Below are 19,236 nucleotides of genomic sequence, written 5' to 3'. Positions count from 1 at the left end.
AAATCCAAGCAATGTGCTGAGGGACCCATTTATGCTCAGTCCCGGGGGCTGAGCCAGGCTGGGTTTTTACCCTCTGCAACATCAGTAAGGACCATCCACCCTTAACGTACCATGCTCTGTGCCCTCACGGGGGTGGGTGGGGGAAGAATTGGGGGCACAAATGCCACCAGGAGAATCATGGAATGCCCACCAGGCACCCTTCAGGCATGGAATGCCCAGCCTGGACAAATGCATCAAGGCACAAGTGTCCACAGCAGACGTCCACACACTGTGAGCCCCCAAGGGCAGCAGGTACCCTGAGAGAGAGTGCCTAGAAGAAGAGAAGCTCCCACCAGTGGCCAAGGGAACTTGGCACCTGTCCCCTCTGCCAATGCTCATGCACACTCTGGGCTTCTCAATCCAAGAAAAAAGAAGCATGGCATTCTCCTCTCTCTCCTTTCCCATTCTGAGGCACGGAGGGTAGCTCCCAGGTGACCCTCTCCCTGTCAGTCCCAACCAAGCACCAACTAATCTAATGATAGGGGAGGATGAAGGTGTAGGGAAGAAATAACAGTGATAATAGTAATAACAGTTAACCTTTACGGAGCAGATACTAAGTGCCAGGCACAGTGTGGAACCCTTTACAGGTATTACCTCATGTAATCCTCACAACAGCCCTCTGAAGTAGATACTAATATGATTCCTACTATACAAATAAGCAAAAGGAGGCTCAGAAATGACCTGCCCAAGGCCTCATAGCAGCAAGTAGCAAATTAGGACTCACATCCATGTCTGTCCTCCAGCAAGAACCTCCAAGGTTCATGTTAACGGATGGAAGCAAGCCCTGCCCCCACCTCCTTTGGTTCACCTTCACTGTTGTCCTTCCATGACATCACTGGCCAGAATAACAGCTTGGGTAGAAAGCAGAGGTTCCCATGGCTAACCTGCCCCTCCACCCATAACCCGAATAAGCTTTATACAGAGATGCTCGAGAAACTGGAGCTCTGCAGGCAGCGGCCTAAAGGTCCTGCTGTCAGCCCGAGGAAAAGGGGGAAAAGAGCTTGGCAGGGACCCCCTGGCCCCTTTGGTCCAGCCTCCAGAGAGAGCTGTCCCCTACCCAGGGCGGAACAGAAAGCAGCCAAAGCACCCTCAGTCGCTACTGGCTAGCCCGGAGGAAGCAGGTGCACTGGAATGGCTTCCTGCTGCCACTGCAGTTGCAGAAGGGCCTGGGTTCCTCCTCCAACGGCCGGACCTGCTGGAGGCCTTGCTTCCCTAGGGACGCTCCCTGCAGGCCACTGTGCCATCTGCCTGGCCATCATCGTACAGAGTCTTGACTCTGTGACCTGGTGCTGGTGGCCCGGGGCCCAGGGTGGGGTGGGGCGGGGTGGGAAGTCAGCTAGACCAGGAAGTACCCACTTCTTGGCAGGGGGTGAGGGGGGACACAGAAGTCTTGCAGGCCCCACCCTCCTAATGCACCTCCGCCCCAGGCCAGCCCACACACTCTGCCAACTGCTGACACAACCGAAAACCTTACCCTTGGTGGCTGGGAGGGGTGGCGTGGGGGGAACAGAATGGACTGGGAGGCAGCTATGTCTCTCCTCACTTGCTTTTTTAAGGAACTTACTCCTTGGAGTAATCTCTCCTAAAAGGGAGACCTACAGACAGTCAGGGCATCCCAGAGATGCCATCTGTGCCCCTTCCGAGTGTCAGATCCACAGAAAGGGAGGAGGCCGTGCTGGGTCCCCTCTTGGAGAGAGTGAAAGGGGGAATCCCTGACAACTCCAAGGACCACCCCTCCTGAGCCCCTCTCTTGTCTACCAAGAGGAAGGGGGCGGAGGACTATACTGGCGACATGAAGCAGGGGACAATCCTTCCAAAGGCCTGGGAGGTGCTGGGGTTCTGGGCTCCGGAAGAAAATAACGTTCCAAGGAATGAAGGCCTCAAGCACTAATGGTTTGTGGGGGAGGCATGTCACAGCCTGTGGGGAGGCTGACACAGTCCCAGGACAGTGAGGTTTAGAAGACAGTCGCCCCCTCCAAAGCTCTCAAAGTCATGAGTCAGGCCCAGGAGGCCCTGCCCCTCGCCTCCGTGGGGCTGTGTGGCTGCCGGCGCTGGTAATTCCCTCCCCACCAAGAGGCTCAGAGACAAGCCCCAAGGCAGTCCTTCTCCAGCCCTCCCTACCTTCTTCAGTCACATCTGAGGAAACAAGAAAAAGGCCCCTCCTTTCCTAAATGAGGAAGCAGCATGAGGAGCCCGGGACATTTCCGGGGTGGGGGTCAGAGGGACACTCACCCGCATGGCCTGGCCTGGAGCAGCCCAGAGCAAGGAGTCTCCTCTCCGATGCTGCTCCGTTAGCAGCTCAAAATAGCACTGGCTGCAGCCCCGCCCCTGTGCCCCTCCCTCTCCCCAGGCCCCTCCCGTCGGGAGCTGCCAACCCTGGCCGAAGCCAGTCGGAGAGTGAGTGGCCTGGAGGACTGCGGGTACCAGGTATGCCGGGAGGGAGAGGGTGATACACTTGCGTGGAAGGGAAGGAGGAGGCTCTTAGAGCAAGGACATGGGTGGGGGGCAGGCAGTGCTGGAGGGTTAGGGGCAAGGGACAGGGAGGGTGGGACTTTCCTACTGACACACACCCGGGCACCCGGACAGCTGAGCTGATACGGCCCCTAAAAATAGCAGAGGAATTTGAGACCTGCAGCCCCCGGCCCCACAGGCCAGGATCGAGACAAGCACATGCGCATTCATGTACACACACACTCCCCAGCCCGCACGAACACTGAATCACAGCACAGCGCTCCTGAGAACACACAAATCATAGGCTCACCCCAGCCATCTAATTACTGCGGCAGAGGCCAAGTAACGTCACATCCAATATGACACACAGGGCCCACACTGTGCCCAAACAGCAGCCACACAGTCATTCTGTGAAGTCCAGCAAGAGCAGAGACCCAGACAATCAGTCTGAGGCCCACTGTTGCTGCCTCGTCATAACAAATACACTGGGGATAGGTATGGAATCAATTGCACTCTCTGCGTATACATGCCTCTGCCCCCACACAGCCAGTGACGGTGCAGGCACAGAGGGCGGGGTAGGTGGCAGGTGGTGAGTGGGCCTTGACTCTGCACACAGAGGAAATCGTGGGTGTCTGGCCAATGAGCAAGGCCTGCCGGTTCATAAAGAGAACCTCTGGCCCGACTCTTCAGTTAGCCCCACAGGATGCCCAGACCAGGGCTGGGGTACCCCCGAGAGGCTGAAACGGGAGCTGGGAGCAGGTAGGAAGGAGCCAAAAGACAGGTCTTTTGAAGCTGTCTCAGAAGCTGTCAGCTGTGCGGTAAAAAGGAAACAGGCGTTGCCTCCCTCTTCCTCTCCAGGGAAAAAAAAAGGGCGAGGGTGGGGGAGGTACGAGGAAGCCCTGGAGCAGAGGTGTCTCCTAACCAGTGCCCAACCAGGGTGGCTAGAGACCCCAGGCCTCTCACCCGGCCCGTCCTGTGAGCCCAGTGCGTCCAGTAAAGCGTATTGCTCTCTCTATGAAAGGGTTGGCAGGCACTGCCTGAGAGGACCAAAGCCCAGCTCTGCCTCCTACCTACCACTCACTGTACAAGCAAGGTTACACACACTGGCCATTAGGACACAGGGTTCATCCTCTGCTTTCTAGGGAGTAGGAAGTCTTCCTGGAGAGATCGTCTGGCCTTTCTGGAGTGCGTGCTGTGTCACAGACCTTCTCATCCCCATTGCTTTCTTGACACAATGGTGCCAACTTTGGCTGCACACTGAAATCTCCTGTGGGACTTTAAAAATACTGAAGCTTAGATCCCACCCCTTCCCCCTAGTTTCTGATTTAATTGGTCTTGGAGGGAGGCCTGGGCACTGGGATTTTTAAAAGCTCCCCCAGGTGATCCTTACAGGCTGCCAAGGCTGAGAGCAGCTCAACTGGAAGACCAGCATGAGGCCTAGTGCAGGGGTGCCCATCTGATGAATGAATGAATGAGTGAATGAATGACTTAGCTGTGTGACTCAAAGGTCCCTCATCTGTAAAATGAGGATTATGCTGCACTGACTCTTTCATATGGTTAGTAAGAGATGGGTGCAATCTCAGTTAGTGAAAGGGCTTTGGTTCTCAAAGTGTGGTCCCCAGACCAGCAGCAGCGGCATTACCTAGGAACTTGTTAGAAATGTAATTTCTAGGGCTCCACCGTGACCTACTGAATCAGAAACTCTGGAATATGGGGCCCAGCATTTGTGTTTTAACCGGTCCTCTGTGTGACTCTGAGAACCACTGCTTTAAAGGAATTACTTGTGGTGTGCCGTGGTTAAGTTAGTGAGAGCTCCAGAGCCAGCTGCCTGGGTCGGTCTCGGTCCTTCCATGCAGTAAACTATGCAACTTAACCCTGCACTTCGATGTCTTCCTCTGTAAAATGGGGAAAATAATCATGCCTGCCACAGAGGGTTACTGTAGGGGTTAAATGAATTAGTACTTGCAAAGCTCTAAGAACTTTTAGTGTCCAGTATGTAAGTTTTCAGTAAGTTTTAGCTATTATTATCCATCTGTGATTGCTGGGGGGAAAAAGAGGCATTATAAGCAAAATTTCCAAGTAACTGAAGCCTACTGCCTTTAAGGGACAAAATATTTTCTATTTTCAGTAATTTTCTAAATTCTATTACCATTTACAAACATCAAAATAACATTTTATTGGGGCCGGCCTGGTGGCACAGGAGTTAAGTTCGCACGTTCCACTTCTTGGCAGCCGGGGGTTTGCCAGTTCGGATCCCAGGTGCGGACATGGCACCGCTTGGCAAAAGCCATGCTGTGGTAGGCGTCCCATGTATAAAATAGAGGAAGATGGGCATGGATGTTAGCTCAGGGCCAGTCTTCCTCGGCAAAAAGAGGAAGATTGGCTGTAGTTAGCTCAGGGCTAATCTTCTTCTTCAAAAAAAAAACATTTTATAGACTCTAACTTTCTTAAGTAAAACACTCTAAACTCATCTCAAGCTGAGCTTCCCCTCTCAAACCCAATCGTTTCACTACATCCTGTACTGAAGGGCACACTGTCCCCACCATGATGACTCCTGACTTCACAGGCTAGTGCCTGCCCCACCAGTGCCCCCAGCCACTCTCAAAGGGCACCAGCCATCCCAGGCACTGCAGTCAACCTGCAGCCTTGCTCTACGCCCATGTTAGGAAGGCCAGACACCCTCTGTGTCTGTATATCTACATTTTAGTTCTTTTCTCCTCTACCCCTGTTGAGCCGTCAGCTGTCACTCTTCCTGTCAGTGTACCTGTCTCCAGCAGTCTCACTTCCTTCTAATATGCTGTTTCTGCCAAAGGCTAGTAAACCAGATAACCAAGCCTGATAGAACAGAGTCCAGAGTACAACAGAGGGATATCAGCAAAACTGCAGGCTCTCCTGTGAGTGAAGGGCCTGCGTTTTCACATGTTTACCTAGCATCCTCTATTCTGGCTGCTTGAGGGCCTTCTAGGCCTACCTGCCATTCAGCAGTGCTCTGGAAGATGACTTCTGGGTGACTGAGGTGGCACTGTAGCTGCACAGTCTTGTTCTGAATTACTAGTAACCACGTGCCCAGCCGCTCCTCTTTCCTATTGGGATGACTAGATCCTGTCACTTCCGTCTCTGAGATGACTGGCATTACTGACGGAGATCTCTCAAGGCAGTTTCACCTCCTTTAGTGAGAAGGGCAGACCTCTTCATTCAGAGGAGACACCTGAGGCCCTGGCATCCCACTCAGCTTCACACACAACCACAACCAGTCCCTATGCTGCTCAAAGGTCGGTGCTGTCTCAGGGCCAGGTCCGTGTCTTCAATCAGCCTGACCTGTGGTGCTGGGGGCCATGGTCACTCCCACAGCCAGCCAGACCACCTCGAGGCCCCTCGGCCTGCCTCCAAGGACAGCCATAACCTGGCCCCTCCTCACACTTCCCCTTCACTTTTCTGTCTCCCTCTCCCCCTCCCCAGCCCACCAGGCTCTCACTCTCTCAGGCAGATCTTCTCACGGTCCCCTGACCTCATCACCACCAGAGCCTTTATGTATGAAGGCCTCTCCACCAGCCACTGGACTTTGCTCCCCATCTCTCAAGGTCCATCTCAAGTCCCACTTCCATTATGAAACCTTCCCCCAAACCCAAGGCCCGCATGATAACCTAGTGCAAAGAGCATGGCCTCGCAGTCAGACACAGCTGGATCTGCATGCCAGCTCAACCTCTTTCTTGCTCTCTGGTTTAAGGGAAACTCAACTTCTTAGGGTTTTTACTTTTCCGCCTTACAATAGTACACCTACCTTATGGGGCTGTCGTGAGAATTTAAAAAGATAGTAGGTACACTGTATCTGCACCCATGTACCAGGCGTGGTACATTGTAGGCAGTGATTAAATTATTATTAAAAACCACAGTACTCACTGTCTATACCTGAATATCACCACACACACGTGGTGGTTCTTGATTATACTCAGTGTGGTGCTGTTAGATACGGAGGACTCACATATTACACAGCATGTAAGGCAAAAACAGAATATGGTCAAATTTACTCTTAAAATTTCCTTAAATTGCTCATAAACTATAGTACACATGATTTTGTATATACTAATCTATATAATATACCTGCATGAAAGCATAATGTATACGGTCATGGACAACATAATAAAAATACACAAAATACAACGTTTACAATTTTAGACGACAGCAATATAGTTTCTTACACAACCATATAATTGAATTTATTGAAGTTTAATGTACTATATGCCACAACTACACAGCATAAACTAACGTTTTGGTGGTAAACTATTTGTGTTGTATGTTGAAGCCTTCTCTCCCCGGAGAACCAGGACATTTCCTACTTCTCTTGGATCCCACCCCACTCTCCAGCACTAGGCACACAGTAGGTGTTCAACAAATATCCATTGGACTTAACTAACTGACCTGCGATAAACGGGGTGGAACAGAATGGGGAACAAAGGGATATCCAGAAAGAGTAACAAGTAACTACTCTGCTCTCTGACGCTAGTGGCATGGGGCAGGTGAAAGGTCCCTGGCTCTGTTTCTGGCAACTGGCCAGGCACAGCAGCTAAGCAGAGCTGGGGGCAGGCTAGACGGTGGCTCTGAGGAGGAAAGGAAGTCATTCACTTCTTCAACTAGCAGCGACCAAGGTGAATACTGTGAGAAGCACAATGCCTGCTTCTTTTTTGGTCTCCTCCCCACTAGATTGTGAGCTTCTTGAGGCTAGTTTAGAGGGAGATATTTTGGAAAGCATTGAGACTGAGGTTCTAATTAACATCTTAACAAAAGAATACTCCTCTGACCTCATTTGTCTCTCTAGTTCCCCTTTAAATCAAAACTTTTTTTAAAAAAGGGGCTACAGGGGCCGGCCCAGTGGGCAGCAGTTAAATGCCCACGTTAGGCTTCAGCGGCCTGGGGTTCGCCGGTTTGGACCCTGGGTGCCCACATGGCACTGCTTGGCAAGCCATGTTGTGGTAGGCGTCCCACATATAAAGGAGAGGAAGATGGGCACAGATGTTAGCTCAGGGCCAGTCTTCCTCAGCAAAAAGAGGAGGATTGGTGGCAGATGTTAGTTCAGGGCTAATCTTCCTCCAAAAATAAAAAATAAAAAAGGGGCTATAAACACTGTCTCCATATACGGATAGTAATTGTACAGTGCTTGTCTAATTACTAATTTGCGATGTATAAAATGTCACTAACAGAACTCTTTAGGTAGGGAAGTTGCGGGAGTCTTGTTTTGAGTACTCAGCTCTTGGGCCTGGGGAGGGCCTGGAGCACCTATGCTTCCTGGGGTAGAAAGGCTCCCTATACCACGGTTACAGACGCATTCTCTAGAATGGCTACTGCAAAGGTTCCTCAGCACCACTGCCTTCCCTCCCTTGGGAAAGATTATCCTTTATTCCTTATTTTTCGGTGTGTAACAAATGTCTTCTCTGTTATGAGGTAACAGTGTTAGTAGACGGTGACTGGCATCCTTTAAGGCACGGAATTCTTTTTGAAATTTTACTGGGCATCGATGACCCGTGTACCCAAAGTGGAAGTGGACAGACCCTCTTGAAGAAGCCTAGGGACGGCCGCAGGGAGGGAAAGGAGGGCTGAAAAGAAACCTGCCGGGACCAAAGGTGCACACCCGCGGCTGGGCTCAGAGGCTGCCGCCCTAGGGGTGGGTCCCGGGCGAACGCAGAGGACTCCGCCCCAGGCCCACGCTGCTGCCGGCTTCCCCGTTCCGCACGGCGCGGGGGCGGGGCCGAGGGCGGGGCCAGGCGCGGCACATGCGCTCAGAGCCCCGGGATGCACCCACCCTGCAGCGCCGCTAGAGCCCGGCAGAGGGCGGCCGCCTCCTTCTTACCAGCCCGCCGGCGCCGCGGCCGCGGGATTTCACCTCCTCCGGGCCGGCCTCCTGGCCCCGCCCCCAAGAGGCGTCCCCCGGGAGCTCAAGGCTGAGGGGGCTGCGGCGGCAAGATGGCCTCTGCCTTACTCTGGAGGGATACGCCAAGAAGAGGCAAGGATAAGCTCAGCGCCAACTTTGCTTTCATCACCGCTCCATCCCCAAAGCCCAAAACAGCCCCTTCATATAATAGGCACTCAATAAATGCTTACTGATGGAATCAAATGGATGGATGGCTACATGAATAAACAGAAGACTCCAGGGTGGCCGTGAGCCTGTGTACTGGGGAGAGGTCTGGGACAAGCAATTCAGGAGGGTCAGTGGGTGTGGGGTGGCCAGCCCTAGATCACTGCCCCAGAGGTGGTCACTGAGGCTTAGGGCTCAGCACTCCCCTAGGCCCTGCCCTGAAACACTCAGAGGTTTGCTCAGAGCCTGGTGACACCACACTGTCTCATGGGCACAGAGCCCAAGCAGGGACGTCTGGGCTTGTCCCCTCAGAGTCAGGTCCTGGCAGCCTGCAGGGACCACCTGACTGGCGGCTCCAGTAGACTTCTGCTCCCTGAGGACTCTGGCTGCTGGGGATTTCCTCATGGCCCCTGGGGATTTCCAGACTGCCTCTGCTTCCCAAGCTCCCACCAGGCCCAAAGCCAAGGGCCAGCCTTGAGGATGGTCCCCCAAATCCTCCACAGCCCTGCCCCAAATCCCACCAAGACTTGGGTCACTTCTGAGTCTACTACATGCACCACACACGATATTCCCATCCCCACCCGCTCTGGCAGACATGAGAGAATAAGCATAATGAAGTATTGTTCTCTTTTTCACACAAAGGACAACTCTTCTCTATGTCCACAGAAGAAAAAAATGAAACCCAGTTTAAGGGTCAGCCACACTGATTTAAGTAAAATATCAGTACGGTCTTCTGGGGTGTGAGAGTTGGAGGCCTGTGAGGCTTATTCTCAAAGTCAGAGAGGTTCCTTTAGATAAGCCCCAGGTTCCTCCAAACACTGGACATTCAATAAAGGTTTGAGGATCTGTGTGTTCACCTCTGGAGGCCCTATTTGGGCCTGCTTCTAGAAGCCTTTTAAGTAAAAATAAAGCACAAACCCAATCTCCATAGAAGCAGGAAGGAAGAAGCAAAAGCTTCTCCAACCAATCCACCACCTCCGCATTAACAGCCCTGGCCAAATCCACGGGGCATGTGAGCACCTGTGTGTTACAAAGCTGGGCAGAAAACACGCTTGGCGAGGTGGGGAAGCACTGCCCCAGCTGTGGTGGCACATGGCCAGGGACCTGTTGGCCGCAGGGCATCGGGATTCCAGAGTTGATGAAGTATAGAAATTGCCAGAGAGGACAAGCCTTCCTTCCTAGGAGGAAGGAAAAACGCCACCATCCTCAGCCCAACCAGGGCGACTGCCAAGAGGAGATGAGCCTCTAAGAGCACCTCACCATTTCTTCTGAGAGCTGTTTAGAGCTGCACTGTTCAATATGGCAGCCACCAGCTATGTGTGCCTATTTAAATTGAAGGTAAATCAAAATAATGGGAATACTTCTGATTAAACTAAACTAAAATGAAATTGACAATTCAGTTCCTCAGGTATACTAGCTACATTTCAAGTGCTCAAAAGCCACCTGTGGCTGATGGCTACCAAGTTGGAAAACACAGAATATAGAACATTTCCGTCTTTGCAGAATGTCATATTGGACAGGTCGGGTCTAGAGGATCTCCCTTTTAGCTTGTCTTGGTCATCCTTGCCAAAGACTCCTTCAAGTATTGCCCCTGACCACCTGCTGTTCTCTCCCACTCATACCCTGGGGTTTGCTTGGAATCCTGTCCCCATGGGCCTTGCCTTCACCCTTAGGCCTCAGAAGAAATAGGGGAAGGGACCATAGCCACAATTTAACACCCAGCCTGGGAGCAGAAACCAGATGCAGAGGGGCTGAAAAGGCAAGGCTGAATGGAAGCCAGCCCCCACCCCAAGGCATCCCAGGCCCGGGAGAAAGCCCCTCAGTGCCACACAATCGTTCCTTGTTTCTGCAGTGTCTGGATCATGCATGGGTAAGACATCTGGAATGTAGTGGCCTGAGGGCTTCCCCACATCACCCGCTGCTGGGCTCATCTGATGTTAGTGCTCCCAGAGAGAGAAGTCCCAGCAGAGGCCTGGCTTTCAAGGGCAAATAAGGCCAATGAAGCCTCATCTTGAGCAGCGTGCCCAGAATTCTGCCATGGGGCAGTGAGGACCACAACTGGACACCTCCTTACTTAGCCAGCTGGATGAACCAAATGAGGACGAGGGGGAGGAGGACATGGTGGAGAAGGGATTCCAGGGCATGCTCGCCATGACAGAGAGGCTCAAACAAGCTCCCCGGCCCTGGATCCATGGGGAACAACGGGAGAGGGCGTGGATCTGACTGCTATCACATTCCATCGCAGGCACTGAATTTGAAAGGTTTTGCTACAGTAGTTAGAAAATCCAAGTGGGAGCATCTGGGCAAGCTCGTAGGTGTGGAGGAGAGAGAACAGACCCAGGTACTGGCAGGTCAGGGCTGCCTCTCTGTTCTGTGCCTCAGTTCCGCCCTCAATTCCTGCTGGGCCCTAATCCAGATAGGCTGTCAGAGGCAAGACAGGTATGAAGAAACGAAATAAGTTGTAGAGAAACCACAAAAAAGTAGAGCTTGTTCAACTGGAAAACAAATAGGTAGAAAGAAGCCTGGTATTTCAAAGCTATTGGCATCAGCCAAGAATTTGACTGGAGGAAGTCACACGAAAAGTTGCACAATTTTAAAAACTGGCATCAAACTACACACTAGATTGGAAGCCCTGGGCAAAGCAATCCCACTCTGAGGTTACTGTGTCACCCTGAGGAAGTTTGGCGACCAATCTGGGCCTTATTTCCCTATCTTCACCTGGAAGGCTCTTTGGGCAAAAGCACCATCCTGGGGACAAGAGTAAAGCCCCCCACCGGCCACCCCACCCGCCATGAGCAGAGCTGAGTCATCAGCAGGCCTGTGGGCAGATGGCCCATCAAGCTCCCAGGCACCAAGTGCTTCCCAACACATCAGAGACAGATGAATGGTGATGATGACAACGCTATTCTAAGTGATTTAAATGTATTGATTCATTTAACCCTCTAAACAACCTTACAAGGAAAGTACTATTATTATTCTTATTTTACAGATGAGGAAAGTGAGGTACAAAGAAATTAAATAATTTGTCCAAGGCCACCCAGCTAGTAAGCAGCAGAGCCAGATTCGAACCCAGGAGTCTGGCTCGAGTCCATGCTGTACCCAATATGTACCAATGTATTAACAACACAACACACAATCATATGCGACTCCCGATTGGTGGGCCCTTCTGCCTGTGCTGTCATCCTCCTTTTTTTCCTCCCCAAAATGAGCTGAAAGCAGTCCCTACAGCCAAAACCAGCACTTCCATCCAACTTCATATTTGCCAAGCATCTGTTTCTACAGCAACAATAAGAGCTGCAGTTTTGGGATTTTGAAGAGAATGGGCAGGAAGGGAGGGTAGGGGACCCTTTATAGCAGAGGTCTCTCTTTCAGAGGCACAGAAGAGAGACCTTAAAACCAGTGGCCTAAAGAAGACACAGGAGCTGAGTGGGGAACCCAGGGCCATGATACAAACTGGAAAACTGCCTTCTCCTGGCCCAGAGACCCAGCCCTCTGGGTTGAGGCCAGCCTTCCTGTGGACAGAGAAGGTGAGGGCTGGTTAGAAGGACTGGAAGCTGATGGCAGAGTACGGGAGAAAATGACAACCCAAACTAAACTCTGCAGTGTGTGTGTTTGTATGTGTGTGTGTATCTGTGTCCCAAGCCATTTCCAAGCTGGGTGTCCTGTCGCAGAGCCCAGTCCTGCTCCCCAGGTCAGGGCCAAGTAATGATGGGTGGAGGAAGGGAACAATAAAGAAGCCCTGGGAGAGGAATGCAGACTGGCACCCATGTGCCTGCTCGGGATGGTTCACCTCCCACGAGGGAGGGTGAGGGCATTTTGGGTGGGATGGTCAGGCTGGGACCCCTCGACTGCTCCAAGCCTAGGCCTCATTCCTACCTGCTGCCCCCAACCTCACTTAAACAAGAAACTCCTGTCATTGTTCCGAACTCCTGAGGCCAGAAGCAGGACCACTGCAGACTGCCAGTGCCGTGGGGGCTCTGCGAGGCAAAGCCAAGTGCTAAGGGGAATAGGGATGTTTGCTGGTCACTTGATTCCAGGAAGACAGCCCACAGCAGTCCCCCAGGCTTCTCAGGCGGCGGGCCTAGTTTCCATCTTGCTTCTATTGATCTTGATGCATGGCCAAGTGACTGGGGACTTGACCTCACCCTGTGCTTGTGTCCTTTAGAACTTGGGCTGCCTGCAGAGAAGGATGCAAGGCTGTGCCAGGCCCAGCCCAGGCTGTGTCCCCAGGGCCTGAAGTGCCAGGCACACAGACTGCCACAGCCTGGACAGTTCCAGGGAGGGCGAGGTAGAAAATGCCAGCCCTCCCAGAATGAACCTTTCACTGCTCTGAAGCCAGTGCTTCTGCAATCAGCTCCACAACCAAACCAGTCCACAGATGAAGGAGGTGGGGTGAGCAGGGGCAGGGTGCAGGACCCCAGCAGGAAGAACTAACACGAGGAGATAGCATCAGACCCTTCTCCTCGCCATGTCCCTAGAAGGCTCTGCTAGAATTTCCAGACACTTTCCCCTTGATGTGATGGGGCTGGGTATGAAACTGGTGTTCCAGAGAGTCACGACCGTCTCTTGCTGCCTGACAGTGCTGTCGCTGCTTGGCCTCTAGCCCATGCCACTGTGGGCTGAGATCTATCTTTTAGCAGATGTCTTCTGTTCTAGAGAAAGCACAGGCTCCCTGATCACAGGGATGGCATCTTCGGCCTTTCTCCTCCACAGAACCAAGCCCACAGTGTGACACGGAGCAGGTGCTCACCAAGGCTTCTTGACATCCTGCCCTGATTGTGCTAAGGCTCCAGGCCATCAGCACCTAGCCTTCCCTACAGCCCAGAGCCTTGCCCCGACCCCCACTCCACTCGACACCCCACCCTCTTCTGCCCCAAAGCCAGGGGCAGCCTTACAGTCCCACTGCCAGAGAAGCGAGCCCAGGAAGTGCCCTGTGAGAAATCTCCCTCGCTGGGGGTACCCTGCATGCCACAGGGCCTGGCAGTGAGAGAGGCTGGGCAGGGAGGGAGGAAGTGAGTCAGCTCCTTGCAGAAAAGAGAACAGGAGGGAGGAGCCAGCAGAACTGAGATCAGGGGGCAAAGGGCATAGGGGCCGGAAAGGTCACTAAGAGAGGGAGCCACGCCCTGGAGGCATTGTGGAGCCCACAGAGTGGAGGACAAATATGGTGACAAACTCAGCAGTGCCACCTCCTGCCAAGGCTGAGTGGCCCCATAGGCGGGAGAACCTGGATCTGGCGGGCTCAGCCCCACCTGAGGGTGGAATCCGAGGCGGCTCCCCTTGCTGACTCACACCCCGGCTGGAGGAAGGGAGGCCTTGAGGCACATGGCCAGCCACGTCCTCTCCTCACTGAGACAGCCTCTGGTCCCCAAGGCCTCCCACTGCCTCTCCTGAGCCCCACAGCTCCAGAAGCCCAGGTTTCCCCTGGCCTGCTCCAGTGGGGAGACAGATGTTTGCATCTCCCAGAGAGGATGGAAACTGAGCCCAGACCCCAAGAGCAGAGCTATTGGGGCTGTCCTACCATCAGCCCCTGCCCTCCCTGGTAGCCCCTGCCCGTGTGGGAGCTGTCCCCAGGCTCCAGCTGGAATCTGTTGCTGTGACTGGGAAAAATCCTCGCTGTGAAAATTCCCAGCCTGCCGACATTCCAGCATGCAGGCGGCCCAGGGAAAGCAGCAGAGGGGAAGAGGAAGCCTTGAGCCCTGCCGGCCTCCAGTCCACACCCTCCGAGACCTGTCAGTAAGACAGGCACATCCCTCCAGGGTCCCCTGCGCTGGACACTGTGTGACCCCGTGTGACCCCAAATCTGCTTCTCAACCAAGCCTGGTGCCCTCCTGGAGGCTCCAGTGCCAGGCAGAAGGCAGGCTGTCCCTGGGACCCTCCTCCTAGAGCCCCTTCCCCAGGCTCCTGCTCCTGGATGCCTAGAGCTCATCTCCCCCGCACTCCTGAGAGAGCTGCGCAGTGCCCAGGCACGCAAGAAGCAGAGTCAAGGGTAGTGGCAGGACATGGTAATGTACTGCAGACAAAGTCACCAAGGCCAGTCAAGGTGGGGGCGAGTGGTACTAGGAACCCAAACTGAGCAAACAGAGAGAATGGGAAACCAGTTCCTGACCAGAGAACCATCCTCTTTCCTTCACCAAATAGCCACTGCTCTCATGAAGTGCTCCAGCCCTGGAAAAAGGGGAGGATAACTAGTTTAACGACAATCTTGATGAATGTTATGAAGGAGAAAGACGGGGTGTAGTCAGGGTGCAGAGCTGACTTGGTCTGAGCGGATCAGGAAAGGCTTCCCTGAGGAAATGATATTCAAACTGGGGCCAATGCATATGAGTGCATGAGGGTGGGCAGGGAAGAGCATTATAGGGAAAAGGAACAGCAGGGACTCAATGGTAGAAGCCAATGAGAACTCGCATTGCACACCCACTGCCTGCTACGCGCTCTGCCAGGCTGTGCTCCTCACCTTTTTCCCTCAGCGCACAGGAGGAACAACAGTGTTCAGCCCCCCTGCAGCAGAGGAGGGCGTGTTCTTGGTCAGAGGTGACAGTCCAGGGATCCTGCCACCCTGCGTGCTGCGGGAACCAGAACTAGCACGCCAACAAGGGCCTAAAAGGTGAGGGGGCAACGTCCCCGCCCTCCAGGATCCAACAGGGCAAATGCGCAAGGGGCAAAAGTGCGCCCCTCCACCACCACTGGGGAACACACCCAAGCGCTGCCAAAGCAGGTGCCCTTCTCTCCCTAAGGCTTCTCAACACCCTTCCCAGAACCCCTCCCTGCTCCCGCCAGGTCAGACCCCGCCTGCTGCCCCCTGAGCTCACTGCCTCTGGCTAATCCTCAGGAGAGCCAGAGAGCAATGGTCACGCCCTTCTGTGGCTCACGGTCCACAGAGCAAGAGTGGCCAGTCACGCCCGGCTTCCCCTTCTGGAGAAGAGCCTTCTAGTGACAGGAGTCAGAAGGGCCCCCGCCCGGGCAGTGGGTGGAGAATACCCGGAGACTGCCCTCTCTACCCTACAGAGCTCACTGGTGAAGAGCGAGGAGCTGACGCCCAAGATCCAACCCCAACGAGTCACTTAGCAGCTGTGAGATTTTAGGCAACTTGCTTAACCTTAACCTCTCTGCAATCCAGCTTCCACATCTGTGAAATAGAGATTATTATGATAACTACTTTAAAGAGTTGTTGGGGAAAGTTAATGAGTTACTGCATGTAAAACATCCAGAACAGTGCCTCATGCGTAGTGACCACCAGTCACGATCCTCATCCTTGCTATTATCTTTCATGCCCTTCTCTCCAGGGACTTCTGTTCAGCTGAATCCTTCCCGGATCAATTGAGCACTACTTAGGGAGCGTGTCAGTGCCACACATGGTACTGGGCGCCACACAGAATAGGGGGCAAACACCCTCCGTTCTTCCTCACCCTGGAGTCTGTGCAAAGCGGCAGCCTGAGCTGTGCTAGGGCAGAACGCTATGCCCTGATGCTGAAGAACATATGGCAAGAGATTAAGGGAGCCAGCCAGAGTGATGACCCAGGTCTGAGGAAATAGTTTCCCAACCAAACTAGAGCCAACGAGTGAAAAAATCAGCTTTGATGACACTGTCTCCTATATTTAACAGAACAGAAGCTGCTGCCAAACACCAATCAGGACTCAAGGGTTGGCTGGGGCCCCCCAAAACTGCACAGCAGGAGGTGGGGAGCCATGAAGACTCCATTCCTTCCTAGTGTCTGTCTGGCACAGTGGGCACCCACAGTGCTGCTGGAAGCCTGGGGCACAGCCATACCCACTGCCCAGCACTGACAATGGAGGCGCCAGGCAGCCTGCCCAGGCAGCAAGGGAGCCCCCTCCCCAACCAAGTCACGGGTCCCACCCCCACAGATGCTGCTCTCCACCCCAGGCTACAGCGAGGAGAATCCAGCAGCTTAGTGTAGTGGGGTGGCGGGAGCCCTGCTGGCAGGCGGAACGCGTGCTTGTGGTTTCTGGGAAACGCTGTAGAGATTTGCAGCATTTTTAAAATACTTGTGTTCCCACCCGCCACACACCCCCCTTCACCCCACTCCTCACCCACCCCTAGTCTGGGTGTTTGCATATCTGGTATTTTCCAGAACCATTTCAATGTAAATAAGAGAGATTAGAAGGAAGCAGAGGGCAGAGTAGCCGAGGGTATCAGGATGGGCCAGAGGGGTTTTGGCTAGGCCAGAAGGGGTCAGGGCAGGCTACCTCAATCAAGGCCCTGCCCCTGCCCCAGGCCTCCAAGCTGCGCCTGCAAAAACAACCGATGACCATGACATGTACCCACATCCAGTTCAATGTGGTCTGGGCTCTGTGCCCACCACCCACGGGCTGGGTGGCCAGGGCACTCTGGGGCTGCAGTTCGTCTAGCATCTCATTGGGAAGAAGGCAGAATGGTGCCTCTGAGGACAGAGAAGGGAGATGGAGCAGAATAGAAAGACCTAGTCCACCGCTCTGTCCTGCTGGGCCCACGCATCCCAGTAATCCAGGATAGATAACTCTCCAAAATGCTCCCAAAGACCCTTCACCCACCAGTTCTCATGCCGTTGACACCTACCCACTGGCCCATCATTACCAAAAGAACTCAGTGTGGGATCTACTCTGAGCCCCCAAGCCAGGGCTCTCACATAGAGACTCTCTGAAGCCAGAAGTGCCTGAAGCTTTGGCACAAAACGAAGTAAAAATGTCCTGTTTAAAAAACAAAAAACAAAAACCCCTTCAAGCATCATTTGGAGTAACATTGGGAACAGAAGCATTCTAGAACACTGAGCCCAGGCAGCACCCAGCTGTTCCACCACTACCAGAAGGCCCTGGGAAAGCCCATTGCTCAGACGCTGGCCTGGCAGACCTAGAAGCAGTATAATTTTGAGTCTCTCCTTGGAATCCCTCAGGCCCTACTCCTGACAGCACCCAGGGGTCCTGGGGACAAGGTTAACAAGGCTCCTACAATTCCCACCCAGGGGTCTAGAGCTTACACTACGGCACAGGGGCCCCCGCCCTTCTCCCAGATGCAGGCAACCCTGACTGACCAGTCTCCTGCAAGGTCTCTGATGACCACGCCTGTAGGCCTGAGAAGCTGGGCTCTAAGAAGCTGGAAATAGCTGAGGAGCACCCGGCGTCCCACCTCTTCCTTCGGCTGGCTGTCTTTAAGGACAGAGCCACAGGGAAAGAGTTTGGACAAAAGGATCAGGAGTCTCCATGGGACAGAAAACCTTACCAGGAGCAAGGATGGGAGAGCACTAGGATGGATTAATTAAAGAGGCTGCAAAATTTCCTTCCGGGGATGGCTTTAGAGACCAGGCAGACGGAAGGGTCTCATCTTCCTGAGCATTTACTACCTGCCAAAGTCTCACAGAAGTGATCTCACCTAATACATAAATACATTTATCTTACCTAAAGACTCAACAAAGTAGAGTATATAGAATAAAAAACAAGTCTCCCTTTAGCTCCAATCTTATTCTCCTCCTCAGAGAAAACTGGAGTTAGTTGGATGTGCATCCTTCTCTGATTTAGTCTTCTCAGATTCTGGGAGGACAGAATAAGCTCCTAGAGATCAAGGGTCACTTCCTCTAAGAGGCCTTTCCTAATTGCCACCCCTCTCCCTAGGTGGAACTGGCCACTTCCTCGTGCCCGCTCTGCTGTACACCTGTACAGACTTCTGTGAGAGCAGTTACGGTGTTTGGTTGCATTTCTTTACTTAGGTCTATGCTTCCTGAAGGGAAGATTACAGTCAGCCCTCCACAACTGCGGACTCAACCAACTGCGGACTGAAAGCCTATGATGGTTGCGTCTCTACTGAACATGTACAGACTTTTTTTCTTGACATTATTCCCTAAAAAATACAGTATGACAACTATTTACATTGTATTAGGTATTATAATCTGGAGATGATTTAAAGGGTGCAGGAAGATGTGTGTAGGTTATATGCAAATACTGCGCCATTTTATATAAGGGACGTGAGCTTCCGTGGATTTGGGTATCTGCAGGAGCCCCGGAACGAATCCCTCCGAGGATACTGAGGGACAACCGTATATTTCATTTACTTAATCCCCCAGTGCCCAGTACAGTGCCTGGTCCTTAAGAAGACTTCATTAAATGTTCAAGGAAATGAATAACTAAGGCTCAGAAAAGTTTGGTAACTTTAGTAAAACTCAAAAACAGGTCTTTCTGGCTCCAAAATGTATGCTTTTTCCATTCTAACATGCCCTGTCTCAGGTTCTCCTGAGTCTGGAGGTGGTTTAGATGGACATGATGACCTCTCAAGGAACCTTACAGCCCTATAGCCTCTGAGTACAAACTCCAAGTTCCAACAGCACAGGAAACCGTATCACAGATCTCAGGCAAATGCCTGACAACTCCAGAGGCCAGCAAACTAGACTTGACTGGAAGGAAGTGGTAGACTTTCCTTCAAACCCCCATCTCTCGCCTCCCACCACATCCTCCATGCTCAGGGAAGCAGTGATTTCGGGGCAGGGCTCCTGTGCAGGCCAGCTCCTCTAGCTCTTGGCAGCAGGGGGACAACCACACCGGCCAAGGTTTAGCCAGGTGGGCTTTTCTGAGCTCAGCAGAAACATCCTATATTCCCAGACAACCTACTTGGCCCCCATGCTGGGCCTGCTGAGGATACAAACAGAAGGGACCAGCTCTCCTCTCTCTCAGGCCCTAGTCCCCACCCAGCC

The 19,236-nt window shown here is 53.0% G+C and overlaps 1 protein-coding gene across 26 annotated transcripts in view; it reads right to left on the bottom strand.

The window, feature by feature from the left end:
• The window catches only part of MYO18A (myosin XVIIIA), a 94,223-nt gene that overhangs the window by 60,073 nt on the left and 14,914 nt on the right, over positions 1–19,236 (bottom strand). For 4 of the 26 annotated variants that reach the window (XM_070482668.1, XM_070482673.1, XM_070482674.1 and 1 more), the window contains exon 1: positions 2,272–2,350. The exons of 18 other annotated variants lie outside the window; for them this stretch is intronic. Coding sequence is in view for 3 of the 8 variants with exons in the window: in XM_070482678.1 (XP_070338779.1) it covers positions 2,272–2,277 (6 nt within the window). In the remaining 5 variants the exon portion in view is untranslated. Of the gene's footprint in view, positions 1–2,271; positions 2,399–19,236 lie in introns of those variants that run through there. 4 more of the 26 variants (XM_070482678.1, XM_070482684.1, XM_070482669.1 and 1 more) reach the window with 3 other exon arrangements.

This window comes from Equus asinus, chromosome 13 (genome assembly GCF_041296235.1).
Source record: "Equus asinus isolate D_3611 breed Donkey chromosome 13, EquAss-T2T_v2, whole genome shotgun sequence".
Taxonomy (NCBI): domain Eukaryota; kingdom Metazoa; phylum Chordata; class Mammalia; order Perissodactyla; family Equidae; genus Equus; species Equus asinus.
This window is presented reverse-complemented; position numbering and strand designations above follow the sequence as displayed.